This window comes from Hemitrygon akajei, chromosome 16 (genome assembly GCF_048418815.1).
Source record: "Hemitrygon akajei chromosome 16, sHemAka1.3, whole genome shotgun sequence".
NCBI classification, from domain to species: Eukaryota; Metazoa; Chordata; class Chondrichthyes; order Myliobatiformes; family Dasyatidae; genus Hemitrygon; species Hemitrygon akajei.
The window spans coordinates 4,335,991-4,352,717 of NC_133139.1; the positions used below are offsets into that span (position 1 = coordinate 4,335,991).

Below are 16,727 nucleotides of genomic sequence, written 5' to 3' on the forward strand. Positions count from 1 at the left end.
AGTCGCTCTTCAAAAACTCAGAAGGCTTCATACCAATCAAAAAAAATGACATAGCAGATCAAGTTAGATATGCTATGCTAAATATTGAGATTGTGTAAATATATCCGATAAAAACAACAGAAGCCAATACATACCAGTGGCAGTAGGGAATTGCATGACTCATATTTCAAAATGTATTTCCAATGTAATATAGGGGATATATTTTCTCCCTTCTTTCATTGTAATTCTCCTACTAAATTTGAGGAGGAGGATTTAACAATTCAGTCGTAAATGATGTACACATCGAAACTTCTTTTAGGACATATTTAAAAGGAAATATTTTATTTTTATCAGCAAAGTAATTGCTTCATTCACTCATCTCTTACAGAACCTTGATATCCTCTCTTTTTGTGAATATGAACCAGAACTCAGAAAGCAAATTCTTAAAGTCCATCAAGTGGTAATTTTACAGGATAAGTTATCTGTGTAACCTGAATGCAGAGAAGGGACAAACATATCGGATAACTACCACAGATGATCTTACTTACCAATGGTAGACGGGATTTCCAGTTGATCTGCAAGGTAAGAAAGATTGTTATCAACAACACCATTACAGATCATTGTCATGTCTCAGCAAACTGAAATTCCTGTTGAAATTTTAATCTTAATTTGTCTGCCATTCGTGTTCAGCAGTAACATTTAATACAGATTTAGTATTATTCTCTATGGACTCTGCTGTCAGTCATTAGATTGTCTGTTGCTTCAACACCTCAGTTGAGGTATGAACATTCGGTGGTTGAGCAGCTAAAGGATTGGCGTGGGATTGGAACTTGCACCTGATTCTGGTGCTGCCATCTCTGCAGGTAATCCCCTACTATAGACTGAGTGACATAGAAGACAAAGTAGAACATGAAGGAATGTGTCAATAAGTACCAGATACATAGAGGCTGTTCTTTTCCAGTTCGTATGTCCCAAGGTTAGACATGTCATTGGTCTTCTTTACAACTACTTGATACACACGTTCTCTGATGACGCCTTCAAAATCTGTCTCATTTTTGAACGAACAATTTGCTGTCACTCTGGTGCTGTCATCTATTACCTCTCTGTAGAAAAGAAAATGAAGTTTTTTCAAAGCGATTGGCATATTAACAGAAAGTCAATTTTGAGTTTCTATGTCTGACTAAAATTTCTATTCTTGTCTAAGTTCAGGAGTTGAATTAACATTTGGAATACACTGCAATCAGGACTGCTAATTTCAGGCACTTTATAGTGGTGCAAAATTACTTGTACTTTTTGGTATCTGGGAAAATTCGATTATATAATTATTCTTGCAGCATGACGCAAACAGAATGATTTTAAAAAGTGATCTTGATGAAGAGTTCCCATTTGTTACCTGAATGAGTAGAAGACGCAATTCAGGAATGTTGCATTGATGCTGCTGTTCAGGAACAGATCTGTGAGCTGTACGGGAGAGAAACAATGGTTTACAATGTTCGATGCATTGGATTGATGGACTGAAATGTGAACAGCTGCATAACTGATCGAATCTCTCACCTCAGCTGTAATCAGTTTGGCTTGTTCTGTTGAGTTTGATTGAATTTCCTGATAGCTCGGCTTTTTGACGTTGAATGCCACGTAATACTGAATGGGATTTGTTTCCTCTTCTGGAACTGCGGAACAAAAGGGCACAATTTATTTATGGTGGCTTTGCTTAATGTTCTCTTATTTCCAAAAATATTTCAAATTGCCGGAATGGTGTAGAGTTTCCACAATGGATCGAGATGGACCAATGTAATACAGGGGATATATTTTCTCCCTTCGTTCATTGTAAATATCCTATTAGATATGGGGAGGAGGATTACTCAATTGTTCCTGTCAGCAGTGAAAGGATGTACATAGAACATAGAATAGTACCGCACTTTACAGGCCCTATGGCCCACAATGTTGTGCTGACCCTCAAACCCTGCCTCCCATACAACCCCCCATCTTAAATTACTCCATATACCTGTCTAGTAGTCTCTTAAAGTTCACTAGTGTACCTGCCTCCAACACTGACTAAGGCAGTGCATTCCATGCACCAACCACTCTCTGAGTGAAACACTTTCCTCTAATATCCCCCTTGAACTTCCCTCCCCTTACCTTACAACCATATCCTCTTGTACCGAGCAGTGGTGCCCTGGGTGAAGAGGCACTGGCTGTCCACTCTGTCTATTCCTCTTAATATCTTGTACACCTTTACCATGTCTCCTCTCAACCTCCTTCTCTCCAAAGAGTAAAGCCCTAGCTCCCTTAATCTCTGATCATAATCCATACTCTCTAAACCAGACAGCATCCTGGTAATTATAGATGTAGACATAGAAACTTCCTTTAGACATATTTAAATGGAAATATTTTGTTTTATCGGCAAAGTAATTGCTTCATTCACCCATCTCTCAGATAACCTTGGCATCCTCTCTATCTGTGAATATCTACCAGAACTCAGAAGGCATTTTATTAATGTCCATCAAGTGGTAATTTTATAGGATAAACTATCTGTGTAACCTGAATGCAGAGAAGGGACAAACATATCGGATAACTACCACAGATGATCTTACTTACCAATGGTAGACAGGAGTTCCAGTTGATCTGCAGGTTAAGAAAGATTGTTATCAACAACACCATTACAGATCATTGTCATGTCTCAGCAAAATGAAATTCCTGTTGAAATTTTAATCTTAATTTGCCTGCCATTCGTGTTCAGCAGTAACATTTAATACAGATTTAGTATTATTCTCTATGGACTCTTCTCTCAGTCATTAGATTGTCTGTTGCTTCAACGCCTCAGTTGAGGTATGAACATTCGGTGGTTGAGCAGCTAAAAGATTGGCGTGGGATTGGAACTTGCACCTGATTCTGTTGCTGCCACCTCTGCAGGTGTGGTGAACTAGATATACCTGTCTGACCGCTCCTGTGGCTCCTCCCACAGACCCTGCTGACTGCTCCTGTGGCTCCTCCCACAGACCCCTGTATAAAGGCGACTGTGGGCTGCTGCTCTCCCTCATTTTCCCCAGGATGTAGTGTTGTTTATTCTTCCAGTCAATCAAAGCCGATATCTCGCTTCCTACGTCTCAGCGTGAGTTATTGATGGTGCATCAGCAGGTAATCCCCTACTATAGACTGAGTGACATAGAAGACAAAGTAGAACATGAAGGAATGTGTGGATAAGTACCAGATACAAGGAGGCTGCCCTTTTCCAGTTCGTATGTCCCAAGGTTAGACATGTCATTGGTCTTCTTTACAACTACTTCATACACACGTTCCCTGATGACGCCTTGAAAATCTGTCTCATTTTTGAACGAACAATTTGCTGTCACTCTGGTGCTGTCATCCATTACCTCCCTGTGGAAAAGAAAATGAAGTTTTTTCAAAGCGATTGGCATATTACCAGAAAGTCAATTTTGAGTTTCTATGTCTGAATAAAATTTCTTTTCTGGTCTAACATCAGGAGTTGAATTAACATTTGGCATACACTGCAATCAGGACTGCTAATTTCAGGCACTTTATAGTGGTCCAAAATTACTTGTACTTTTTGGTATCTGTGAAATTCGATTGTCTAATTATTCTTGCAGCATGACGCAAACAGAATGATTTTAGTAAGTGATCTTGATGAAGAGTTCCCATTTGTTACCTGAATGTGTAGAAGACGCAATTCAGGAATGTTGCATTGATGCTGCTGTTCAGGAACAGATCTGTGAGCTGTACGGGAGAGAAACAATGGTTTACAATGTTCGATGTATTGGAATTGATGGACTGAAATGTGAACAGCTGCATAACTGATCGAATCTCTCACCTCAGCTGTAATCAGTTTGGCTTGTTCTGTTGAGTTTGATTGAATTTCCTGATAGCTTGGCTTTCTGACGTTGAATGACACGTAATATTGAATGGGATGTGTTTCCTCTTCTGGAACTGTGGAACAAAAGGGCACAATTTATTTGTGGTGGCTTTGCTTAATGTTCTCTTATTTCGAAAAATATTTCAAATTGCCGGAATGGTGTAGAGTTTCTACAATGGATCGAGATGGACCAATGTAATACAGGGGATATATTTTCTCCCTTCGTTCATTGTAAATATCCTATTAGATATGGGGAGGAGGATTACTCAATTGTTCCTGTCAGCAGTGAAAGGATCTACATAGTTCATAGAATAGTACCGCACTATACAGGCCCTTTGGCCTACAATGTTGTGCTGACCCTCAAACCCTGCCTCCCATACAACCCCCCACCTTAAATTACTCCATATACCTGTCCAGTAGTCTCCTAAAGTTCACTAGTGTATCTGCCTCCAACACTGACTCAGACAGTGCATTCCATGCACCAACCACTCTCTGAGTGAAACACTTTCCTCTAATATCCCCCTTGAACTTCCCTCCCCTTACCTTAAAGCCATATCCTCTTGTACCGAGCAGTGGTGCCCTGGGTGAAGAGGCACTGGCTGTCCACTCTGTCTATTCCTCTTAATATCTTGTACACCTTTATCATGTCTCCTCTCAACCTCCTTCTCTCCAAAGAGTAAAGCCCTAGCTCCCTTAATCTCTGATCATAATCCATACTCTCTAAACCAGACAGCATCCTGGTAAATATAAGATGTAGACATAGAACCTTGTTTTAGACATATTTAAATGGAAATATTTTGTTTTATTTGCAAAGTAATTGCTTCATTCACCCATCTCTCAGATAACCTTGGCATCCTCTCTATCTGTGAATATCTACCAGAACTCAGAATGCATTATATTAATGTCCATCAAGTGGTAATTTTACAGGATAAGTTATCTGTGTAACCTCAATGCAGAGAAGGGACAAACATATCGGATAACTACCACAGATGATCTTACTTACCAATGGTAGATGGGAGCTCCAGTTGATCTGCAGGGTAAGAAAGATTGTTATCAACAACACCATTACAGATCATTGTCATGTCTCAGCAAACTGAAATTCCTGTTGAAATCTTAATGTTAATTTGCCTGCCATTCGTGTTCAGCAGTAACATTTAATACAGATTTAGAATGATTGTCTACGGACTCTGCTGTCAGTCATTAGATTGTCTGTTGCTTCAACGCCTCAGTAGAGGTATGAACATTTGGTGGTTGAGCAGCTAAAGGATTGGGGTGGGATTGGAACTTGCACCTGATTCTGGTGCTGCCACTCTGCAGCTAATCCCCTACTATAGACTGAGTGACATAGAAGACAAAGTAGAACATGAAGGAATGTGTGGATAAGTACCAGATACAAGGAGACTGCCCTTTTCCAGTTCGTATCTCCCAAGTGTAGACACGTCATTGGTCTTCTTTACAACTACTTCATACACACGTTCTCTGATGACGCCTTCAAAATCTGTCTCATTTTTGAACGAACAATTTGCTGTCACTCTGGTGCTGTCATCCATTACCTCCCTGTAGAAAAGAAAATGAAGTTTTTTCAAAGCGATTGGCATATTACCAGAAAGTCAATTTTGAGTTTCTATGTCCGAATAAAATTTCTTTTCTGGTCTAACATCAGGAGTTGAATTAACATTTGGCATACACTGCAATCAGGACTGCTAATTTCAGGCACTTTATAGTGGTGCAAAATTACTTGTACTTTTTCGTATCTGTGAAATTCGATTGTCTAATTATTCTTGCAGCATGACGCAAACAGAATGATTTTAGTAAGTGATCTTGATGAAGAGTTCCCATTTGTTACCTGAATGTGTAGAAGACGCAATTCAGGAATGTTGCATTGATGCTGCTGTTCAGGAACAGATCTGTGAGCTGTACGGGAGAGAAACAATGGTTTACAATGTTCGATGCATTGGAATTGATGGACTGAAATGTGAACAGCTGCATAACTGATCGAATCTCTCACCTCAGCTGTAATCAGTTTGGCTTGTTCTGTTGAGTTTGATTGAATTTCCTGATAGCTCGGCTTTCTGACGTTGAATGACACGTAATATTGAATGGGATGTATTTCCTCTTCTGGAACTGTGGAACAAAAGGGCACAATTTATTTGTGGTGGCTTTGCTTAATGTTCTCTTATTTCAAAAAATATTTCAAATTGCCGGAATGCTGTAGAGTTTCTACAATGGATCGAGATGGACCAATTTAATACAGGGGATATATTTTCTCCCTTCGTTCATTGTAAATATCCTATTAGATATGGGGAGGAGGATTACTCAATTGTTCCTGTCAGCAGTGAAAGGATCTACATAGTTCATAGAATAGTACCGCACTATACAGGCCCTTTGGTCTACAATGTTGTGCTGACCCTCAAACCCTGCCTCCCATACAACCCCCCACCTTAAATTACTCCATATACCTGTCCAGTAGTCTCCTAAAGTTCACTAGTGTATCTGCCTCCAACACTGACTCAGACAGTGCATTCCATGCACCAACCACTCTCTGAGTGAAACACTTTCCTCTAATATCCCCCTTGAACTTCCCTCCCCTTACCTCAAAGCCATATCCTCTTGTACCGAGCAGTGGTGCCCTGGGTGAAGAGGCACTAGCTGTCCACTCTGTCTATTCCTCTTAATATCTTGTACACCTTTATCATGTCTCCTCTCAACCTCCTTCTCTCCAAAGAGTAAAGCCCTAGCTCCCTTAATCTCTGATCATAATCCATACTCTCTAAACCAGGCAGCATCCTGGTAAATATAGATGTAGACATAGAACCTTGTTTTAGACATATTTAAATGGAAATATTTTGTTTTATTTGCAAAGTAATTGCTACATTCACCCATCTCTCAGATAACCTTGGCATCCTCTCTATCTGTGAATATCTACCAGAACTCAGAATGCATTATATTAATGTCCATCAAGTGGTAATTTTACAGGATAAGTTATCTGTGTAACCTCAATGCAGAGAAGGGACAAACATATCGGATAACTACCACAGATGATCTTACTTACCAATGGTAGATGGGCGTTCCATTTGATCTGCAGGGCAAGAAAGATTGTTATCAACAACACCATTACAGATCATTGTCATGTCTCAGCAAACTGAAATTCCTGTTGAAATCTTAATGTTAATTTGCCTGCCATTCGTGTTCAGCAGTAACATTTAATACAGATTTAGAATTATTGTCTACGGACTCTGCTGTCAGTCATTAGATTGTCTGTTGCTTCAACGCCTCAGTAGAGGTATGAACATTTGGTGGTTGAGCAGCTAAAGGATTGGGGTGGGATTGGAACTTGCACCTGATTCTGGTGCTGCCACTCTGCAGCTAATCCCCTACTATAGACTGAGTGACATAGAAGACAAAATAGAACATGAAGGAATGTGTGGATAAGTACCAGATACAAGGAGGCTGCCCTTTTCCAGTTCGTATGTCCCAAGTGTAGACACGTCATTGGTCTTCTTTACAACTACTTCATACACACGTTCTCTGATGACGCCTTCAAAATCTGTCTCATTTTTGAACGAACAATTTGCTGTCACTCTGGTGCTGTCATCCATTACCTCCCTGTAGAAAAGAAAATGAAGTTTTTTCAAAGCGATTGGCATATTACCAGAAAGTCAATTTTGAGTTTCTATGTCCGAATAAAATTTCTTTTCTGGTCTAACATCAGGAGTTGAATTAACATTTGGCATACACTGCAATCAGGACTGCTAATTTCAGGCACTTTATAGTGGTGCAAAATTACTTGTACTTTTTCGTATCTGTGACATTCGATTGTCTAATTATTCTTGCAGCATGACGCAAACAGAATGATTTTAGTAAGTGATCTTGATGAAGAGTTCCCATTTGTTACCTGAATGTGTAGAAGACGCAATTCAGGTATGTTGCATTGATGCTGCTGTTCAGGAACAGTTCTGTGAGCTGTACGGGAGAGAAACAATTGTTTACAATGTTCGATGCATTGGAATTGATGGACTGAAATGTGAACAGCTGCATAACTGATCGAATCTCTCACCTCAGCTGTAATCAGTTTGGCTTGTTCTGTTGAGTTTGATTGAATTTCCTGATAGCTCGGCTTTCTGACGTTGAATGACACGTAATATTGAATGGGATGTGTTTCCTCTTCTGGAACTGTGGAACAAAAGGGCACAATTTATTTGTGGTGGCTTTGCTTAATGTTCTCTTATTTCGAAAAATATTTCAAATTGCCGGAATGGTGTAGAGTTTCTACAATGGATCGAGATGGACCAATTTAATACAGGGGATATATTTTCTCCCTTCGTTCATTGTAAATATCCTATTAGATATGGGGAGGAGGATTACTCAATTGTTCCTGTCAGCAGTGAAAGGATCTACATAGTTCATAGAATAGTATCGCACTATACAGGCCCTTTGGCCTACAATGTTGTGCTGACCCTCAAACCCTGCCTCCCATACAACCCCCCACCTTAAATTACTCCATATACCTGTCCAGTAGTCTCCTAAAGTTCACTAGTGTATCTGCCTCCAACACTGACTCAGACAGTGCATTCCATGCACCAACCACTCTCTGAGTGAAACACTTTCCTCTAATATCCCCCTTGAACTTCCCTCCCCTTACCTTAAAGCCATATCCTCTTGTACCGAGCAGTGGTGCCCTGGGTGAAGAGGCACTGGCTGTCCACTCTGTCTATTCCTCTTAATATCTTGTACACCTTTATCATGTCTCCTCTCAACCTCCTTCTCTCCAAAGAGTAAAGCCCTAGCTCCCTTAATCTCTGATCATAATCCATACTCTCTAAACCAGACAGCATCCTGGTAAATATAGATGTAGACATAGAACCTTGTTTTAGACATATTTAAATGGAAATATTTTGTTTTATTTGCAAAGTAATTGCTACATTCACCCATCTCTCAGATAACCTTGGCATCCTCTCTATCTGTGAATATCTACCAGAACTCAGAATGCATTATATTAATGTCCATCAAGTGGTAATTTTACAGGATAAGTTATCTGTGTAACCTCAATGCAGAGAAGGGACAAACATATCGGATAACTACCACAGATGATCTTACTTACCAATGGTAGATGGGAGTTCCATTTGATCTGCAGGGCAAGAAAGATTGTTATCAACAACACCATTACAGATCATTGTCATGTCTCAGCAAACTGAAATTCCTGTTGAAATCTTAATGTTAATTTGCCTGCCATTCGTGTTCAGCAGTAACATTTAATACAGATTTAGAATTATTGTCTACGGACTCTGCTGTCAGTCATTAGATTGTCTGTTGCTTCAACGCCTCAGTAGAGGTATGAACATTTGGTGGTTGAGCAGCTAAAGGATTGGGGTGGGATTGGAACTTGCACCTGATTCTGGTGCTGCCACTCTGCAGCTAATCCCCTACTATAGACTGAGTGACATAGAAGACAAAGTAGAACATGAAGGAATGTGTGGATAAGTACCAGATACAAGGAGGCTGCCCTTTTCCAGTTCGTATGTCCCAAGTGTAGACACGTCATTGGTCTTCTTTACAACTACTTCATACACACGTTCTCTGATGACGCCTTCAAAATCTGTCTCATTTTTGAACGAACAATTTGCTGTCACTCTGGTGCTGTCATCCATTACCTCCCTGTAGAAAAGAAAATGAAGTTTTTTCAAAGCGATTGGCATATTACCAGAAAGTCAATTTTGAGTTTCTATGTCCGAATAAAATTTCTTTTCTGGTCTAACATCAGGAGTTGAATTAACATTTGGCATACACTGCAATCAGGACTGCTAATTTCAGGCACTTTATAGTGGTGCAAAATTACTTGTACTTTTTCGTATCTGTGACATTCGATTGTCTAATTATTCTTGCAGCATGACGCAAACAGAATGATTTTAGTAAGTGATCTTGATGAAGAGTTCCCATTTGTTACCTGAATGTGTAGAAGACGCAATTCAGGTATGTTGCATTGATGCTGCTGTTCAGGAACAGTTCTGTGAGCTGTACGGGAGAGAAACAATTGTTTACAATGTTCGATGCATTGGAATTGATGGACTGAAATGTGAACAGCTGCATAACTGATCGAATCTCTCACCTCAGCTGTAATCAGTTTGGCTTGTTCTGTTGAGTTTGATTGAATTTCCTGATAGCTCGGCTTTCTGACGTTGAATGACACGTAATATTGAATGGGATGTGTTTCCTCTTCTGGAACTGTGGAACAAAAGGGCACAATTTATTTGTGGTGGCTTTGCTTAATGTTCTCTTATTTCGAAAAATATTTCAAATTGCCGGAATGGTGTAGAGTTTCTACAATGGATCGAGATGGACCAATTTAATACAGGGGATATATTTTCTCCCTTCGTTCATTGTAAATATCCTATTAGATATGGGGAGGAGGATTACTCAATTGTTCCTGTCAGCAGTGAAAGGATCTACATAGTTCATAGAATAGTATCGCACTATACAGGCCCTTTGGCCTACAATGTTGTGCTGACCCTCAAACCCTGCCTCCCATACAACCCCCCACCTTAAATTACTCCATATACCTGTCCAGTAGTCTCCTAAAGTTCACTAGTGTATCTGCCTCCAACACTGACTCAGACAGTGCATTCCATGCACCAACCACTCTCTGAGTGAAACACTTTCCTCTAATATCCCCCTTGAACTTCCCTCCCCTTACCTTAAAGCCATATCCTCTTGTACCGAGCAGTGGTGCCCTGGGTGAAGAGGCACTGGCTGTCCACTCTGTCTATTCCTCTTAATATCTTGTACACCTTTATCATGTCTCCTCTCAACCTCCTTCTCTCCAAAGAGTAAAGCCCTAGCTCCCTTAATCTCTGATCATAATCCATACTCTCTAAACCAGACAGCATCCTGGTAAATATAGATGTAGACATAGAACCTTGTTTTAGACATATTTAAATGGAAATATTTTGTTTTATTTGCAAAGTAATTGCTACATTCACCCATCTCTCAGATAACCTTGGCATCCTCTCTATCTGTGAATATCTACCAGAACTCAGAATGCATTATATTAATGTCCATCAAGTGGTAATTTTACAGGATAAGTTATCTGTGTAACCTCAATGCAGAGAAGGGACAAACATATCGGATAACTACCACAGATGATCTTACTTACCAATGGTAGATGGGAGTTCCATTTGATCTGCAGGGCAAGAAAGATTGTTATCAACAACACCATTACAGATCATTGTCATGTCTCAGCAAACTGAAATTCCTGTTGAAATCTTAATGTTAATTTGCCTGCCATTCGTGTTCAGCAGTAACATTTAATACAGATTTAGAATTATTGTCTACGGACTCTGCTGTCAGTCATTAGATTGTCTGTTGCTTCAACGCCTCAGTAGAGGTATGAACATTTGGTGGTTGAGCAGCTAAAGGATTGGGGTGGGATTGGAACTTGCACCTGATTCTGGTGCTGCCACTCTGCAGCTAATCCCCTACTATAGACTGAGTGACATAGAAGACAAAGTAGAACATGAAGGAATGTGTGGATAAGTACCAGATACAAGGAGGCTGCCCTTTTCCAGTTCGTATGTCCCAAGTGTAGACACGTCATTGGTCTTCTTTACAACTACTTCATACACACGTTCTCTGATGACGCCTTCAAAATCTGTCTCATTTTTGAACGAACAATTTGCTGTCACTCTGGTGCTGTCATCCATTACCTCCCTGTAGAAAAGAAAATGAAGTTTTTTCAAAGCGATTGGCATATTACCAGAAAGTCAATTTTGAGTTTCTATGTCCGAATAAAATTTCTTTTCTGGTCTAACATCAGGAGTTGAATTAACATTTGGCATACACTGCAATCAGGACTGCTAATTTCAGGCACTTTATAGTGGTGCAAAATTACTTGTACTTTTTCGTATCTGTGACATTCGATTGTCTAATTATTCTTGCAGCATGACGCAAACAGAATGATTTTAGTAAGTGATCTTGATGAAGAGTTCCCATTTGTTACCTGAATGTGTAGAAGACGCAATTCAGGAATGTTGCATTGATGCTGCTGTTCAGGAACAGTTCTGTGAGCTGTACGGGAGAGAAACAATTGTTTACAATGTTCGATGCATTGGAATTGATGGACTGAAATGTGAACAGCTGCATAACTGATCGAATCTCTCACCTCAGCTGTAATCAGTTTGGCTTGTTCTGTTGAGTTTGATTGAATTTCCTGATAGCTCGGCTTTCTGACGTTGAATGACACGTAATATTGAATGGGATGTGTTTCCTCTTCTGGAACTGTGGAACAAAAGGGCACAATTTATTTGTGGTGGCTTTGCTTAATGTTCTCTTATTTCAAAAAATATTTCAAATTGCCGGAATGGTGTAGAGTTTCTACAATGGATCGAGATGGACCAATTTAATACAGGGGATATATTTTCTCCCTTCGTTCATTGTAAATATCCTATTAGATATGGGGAGGAGGATTACTCAATTGTTCCTGTCAGCAGTGAAAGGATCTACATAGTTCATAGAATAGTACCGCACTATACAGGCCCTTTGGCCTACAATGTTGTGCTGACCCTCAAACCCTGCCTCCCATACAACCCCCCACCTTAAATTACTCCATATACCTGTCCAGTAGTCTCCTAAAGTTCACTAGTGTATCTGCCTCCAACACTGACTCAGACAGTGCATTCCATGCACCAACCACTCTCTGAGTGAAACACTTTCCTCTAATATCCCCCTTGAACTTCCCTCCCCTTACCTTAAAGCCATATCCTCTTGTACCGAGCAGTGGTGCCCTGGGTGAAGAGGCACTGGCTGTCCACTCTGTCTATTCCTCTTAATATCTTGTACACCTTTATCATGTCTCCTCTCAACCTCCTTCTCTCCAAAGAGTAAAGCCCTAGCTCCCTTAATCTCTGATCATAATCCATACTCTCTAAACCAGACAGCATCCTGGTAAATATAGATGTAGACATAGAACCTTGTTTTAGACATATTTAAATGGAAATATTTTGTTTTATTTGCAAAGTAATTGCTACATTCACCCATCTCTCAGATAACCTTGGCATCCTCTCTATCTGTGAATATCTACCAGAACTCAGAATGCATTATATTAATGTCCATCAAGTGGTAATTTTACAGGATAAGTTATCTGTGTAACCTCAATGCAGAGAAGGGACAAACATATCGGATAACTACCACAGATGATCTTACTTACCAATGGTAGATGGGAGTTCCATTTGATCTGCAGGGCAAGAAAGATTGTTATCAACAACACCATTACAGATCATTGTCATGTCTCAGCAAACTGAAATTCCTGTTGAAATCTTAATGTTAATTTGCCTGCCATTCGTGTTCAGCAGTAACATTTAATACAGATTTAGAATTATTGTCTACGGACTCTGCTGTCAGTCATTAGATTGTCTGTTGCTTCAACGCCTCAGTAGAGGTATGAACATTTGGTGGTTGAGCAGCTAAAGGATTGGGGTGGGATTGGAACTTGCACCTGATTCTGGTGCTGCCACTCTGCAGCTAATCCCCTACTATAGACTGAGTGACATAGAAGACAAAGTAGAACATGAAGGAATGTGTGGATAAGTACCAGATACAAGGAGGCTGCCCTTTTCCAGTTCGTATGTCCCAAGTGTAGACACGTCATTGGTCTTCTTTACAACTACTTCATACACACGTTCTCTGATGACGCCTTCAAAATCTGTCTCATTTTTGAACGAACAATTTGCTGTCACTCTGGTGCTGTCATCCATTACCTCCCTGTAGAAAAGAAAATGAAGTTTTTTCAAAGCGATTGGCATATTACCAGAAAGTCAATTTTGAGTTTCTATGTCCGAATAAAATTTCTTTTCTGGTCTAACATCAGGAGTTGAATTAACATTTGGCATACACTGCAATCAGGACTGCTAATTTCAGGCACTTTATAGTGGTGCAAAATTACTTGTACTTTTTCGTATCTGTGACATTCGATTGTCTAATTATTCTTGCAGCATGACGCAAACAGAATGATTTTAGTAAGTGATCTTGATGAAGAGTTCCCATTTGTTACCTGAATGTGTAGAAGACGCAATTCAGGAATGTTGCATTGATGCTGCTGTTCAGGAACAGTTCTGTGAGCTGTACGGGAGAGAAACAATTGTTTACAATGTTCGATGCATTGGAATTGATGGACTGAAATGTGAACAGCTGCATAACTGATCGAATCTCTCACCTCAGCTGTAATCAGTTTGGCTTGTTCTGTTGAGTTTGATTGAATTTCCTGATAGCTCGGCTTTCTGACGTTGAATGACACGTAATATTGAATGGGATGTGTTTCCTCTTCTGGAACTGTGGAACAAAAGGGCACAATTTATTTGTGGTGGCTTTGCTTAATGTTCTCTTATTTCGAAAAATATTTCAAATTGCCGGAATGGTGTAGAGTTTCTACAATGGATCGAGATGGACCAATTTAATACAGGGGATATATTTTCTCCCTTCGTTCATTGTAAATATCCTATTAGATATGGGGAGGAGGATTACTCAATTGTTCCTGTCAGCAGTGAAAGGATCTACATAGTTCATAGAATAGTACCGCACTATACAGGCCCTTTGGCCTACAATGTTGTGCTGACCCTCAAACCCTGCCTCCCATACAACCCCCCACCTTAAATTACTCCATATACCTGTCCAGTAGTCTCCTAAAGTTCACTAGTGTATCTGCCTCCAACACTGACTCAGACAGTGCATTCCATGCACCAACCACTCTCTGAGTGAAACACTTTCCTCTAATATCCCCCTTGAACTTCCCTCCCCTTACCTTAAAGCCATATCCTCTTGTACCGAGCAGTGGTGCCCTGGGTGAAGAGGCACTGGCTGTCCACTCTGTCTATTCCTCTTAATATCTTGTACACCTTTATCATGTCTCCTCTCAACCTCCTTCTCTCCAAAGAGTAAAGCCCTAGCTCCCTTAATCTCTGATCATAATCCATACTCTCTAAACCAGACAGCATCCTGGTAAATATAGATGTAGACATAGAACCTTGTTTTAGACATATTTAAATGGAAATATTTTGTTTTATTTGCAAAGTAATTGCTACATTCACCCATCTCTCAGATAACCTTGGCATCCTCTCTATCTGTGAATATCTACCAGAACTCAGAATGCATTATATTAATGTCCATCAAGTGGTAATTTTACAGGATAAGTTATCTGTGTAACCTCAATGCAGAGAAGGGACAAACATATCGGATAACTACCACAGATGATCTTACTTACCAATGGTAGATGGGAGTTCCATTTGATCTGCAGGGCAAGAAAGATTGTTATCAACAACACCATTACAGATCATTGTCATGTCTCAGCAAACTGAAATTCCTGTTGAAATCTTAATGTTAATTTGCCTGCCATTCGTGTTCAGCAGTAACATTTAATACAGATTTAGAATTATTGTCTACGGACTCTGCTGTCAGTCATTAGATTGTCTGTTGCTTCAACGCCTCAGTAGAGGTATGAACATTTGGTGGTTGAGCAGCTAAAGGATTGGGGTGGGATTGGAACTTGCACCTGATTCTGGTGCTGCCACTCTGCAGCTAATCCCCTACTATAGACTGAGTGACATAGAAGACAAAGTAGAACATGAAGGAATGTGTGGATAAGTACCAGATACAAGGAGGCTGCCCTTTTCCAGTTCGTATGTCCCAAGTGTAGACACGTCATTGGTCTTCTTTACAACTACTTCATACACACGTTCTCTGATGACGCCTTCAAAATCTGTCTCATTTTTGAACGAACAATTTGCTGTCACTCTGGTGCTGTCATCCATTACCTCCCTGTAGAAAAGAAAATGAAGTTTTTTCAAAGCGATTGGCATATTACCAGAAAGTCAATTTTGAGTTTCTATGTCCGAATAAAATTTCTTTTCTGGTCTAACATCAGGAGTTGAATTAACATTTGGCATACACTGCAATCAGGACTGCTAATTTCAGGCACTTTATAGTGGTGCAAAATTACTTGTACTTTTTCGTATCTGTGACATTCGATTGTCTAATTATTCTTGCAGCATGACGCAAACAGAATGATTTTAGTAAGTGATCTTGATGAAGAGTTCCCATTTGTTACCTGAATGTGTAGAAGACGCAATTCAGGAATGTTGCATTGATGCTGCTGTTCAGGAACAGTTCTGTGAGCTGTACGGGAGAGAAACAATTGTTTACAATGTTCGATGCATTGGAATTGATGGACTGAAATGTGAACAGCTGCATAACTGATCGAATCTCTCACCTCAGCTGTAATCAGTTTGGCTTGTTCTGTTGAGTTTGATTGAATTTCCTGATAGCTCGGCTTTCTGACGTTGAATGACACGTAATATTGAATGGGATGTGTTTCCTCTTCTGGAACTGTGGAACAAAAGGGCACAATTTATTTGTGGTGGCTTTGCTTAATGTTCTCTTATTTCGAAAAATATTTCAAATTGCCGGAATGGTGTAGAGTTTCTACAATGGATCGAGATGGACCAATTTAATACAGGGGATATATTTTCTCCCTTCGTTCATTGTAAATATCCTATTAGATATGGGGAGGAGGATTACTCAATTGTTCCTGTCAGCAGTGAAAGGATCTACATAGTTCATAGAATAGTACCGCACTATACAGGCCCTTTGGCCTACAATGTTGTGCTGACCCTCAAACCCTGCCTCCCATACAACCCCCCACCTTAAATTACTCCATATACCTGTCCAGTAGTCTCCTAAAGTTCACTAGTGTATCTGCCTCCAACACTGACTCAGACAGTGCATTCCATGCACCAACCACTCTCTGAGTGAAACACTTTCCTCTAATATCCCCCTTGAACTTCCCTCCCCTTACCTTAAAGCCATATCCTCTTGTACCGAGCAGTGGTGCCCT

General features: G+C 40.0%; 2 protein-coding genes across 5 annotated transcripts in view; both read right to left on the reverse strand.

Moving 5' to 3' along the window:
* The window catches only part of LOC140739707 (mucin-16-like), a 112,658-nt gene that overhangs the window by 35,871 nt on the left and 60,060 nt on the right, over window positions 1-16,727 (reverse strand). For 3 of the 4 annotated variants that reach the window (XM_073068131.1, XM_073068132.1, XM_073068129.1), the window contains 4 exons: window positions 1,534-1,649; window positions 1,373-1,440; window positions 913-1,082; window positions 528-554 (listed from right to left, as the gene is read on the reverse strand). In XM_073068131.1, the coding sequence (XP_072924232.1) occupies window positions 528-554; window positions 913-1,082; window positions 1,373-1,440; window positions 1,534-1,649 (381 nt within the window). The remainder of the gene's footprint in view (window positions 1-527; window positions 555-912; window positions 1,083-1,372; window positions 1,441-1,533; window positions 1,650-16,727) is intronic. The other variant, XM_073068130.1, reaches the window with a different exon arrangement.
* The window catches only part of LOC140740304 (mucin-16-like), a 31,612-nt gene continuing 17,367 nt past the window's right edge, over window positions 2,483-16,727 (reverse strand). Inside the window, exons 35-58 of the mRNA XM_073069459.1 lie at window positions 16,077-16,219; window positions 15,942-16,009; window positions 15,483-15,652; window positions 15,099-15,125; window positions 14,028-14,170; window positions 13,893-13,960; window positions 13,434-13,603; window positions 13,050-13,076; window positions 11,979-12,121; window positions 11,844-11,911; window positions 11,385-11,554; window positions 11,001-11,027; window positions 9,930-10,072; window positions 9,795-9,862; window positions 9,336-9,505; window positions 8,952-8,978; window positions 5,859-5,974; window positions 5,697-5,764; window positions 5,238-5,407; window positions 4,854-4,880; window positions 3,809-3,924; window positions 3,647-3,714; window positions 3,188-3,357; window positions 2,483-2,520 (exon numbers count right to left, since the gene is read on the reverse strand). Coding sequence (XP_072925560.1) covers window positions 2,483-2,520; window positions 3,188-3,357; window positions 3,647-3,714; window positions 3,809-3,924; window positions 4,854-4,880; window positions 5,238-5,407; window positions 5,697-5,764; window positions 5,859-5,974; window positions 8,952-8,978; window positions 9,336-9,505; window positions 9,795-9,862; window positions 9,930-10,072; window positions 11,001-11,027; window positions 11,385-11,554; window positions 11,844-11,911; window positions 11,979-12,121; window positions 13,050-13,076; window positions 13,434-13,603; window positions 13,893-13,960; window positions 14,028-14,170; window positions 15,099-15,125; window positions 15,483-15,652; window positions 15,942-16,009; window positions 16,077-16,219 — 2,405 coding nt within the window. The remainder of the gene's footprint in view (window positions 2,521-3,187; window positions 3,358-3,646; window positions 3,715-3,808; window positions 3,925-4,853; window positions 4,881-5,237; window positions 5,408-5,696; window positions 5,765-5,858; window positions 5,975-8,951; window positions 8,979-9,335; window positions 9,506-9,794; window positions 9,863-9,929; window positions 10,073-11,000; window positions 11,028-11,384; window positions 11,555-11,843; window positions 11,912-11,978; window positions 12,122-13,049; window positions 13,077-13,433; window positions 13,604-13,892; window positions 13,961-14,027; window positions 14,171-15,098; window positions 15,126-15,482; window positions 15,653-15,941; window positions 16,010-16,076; window positions 16,220-16,727) is intronic.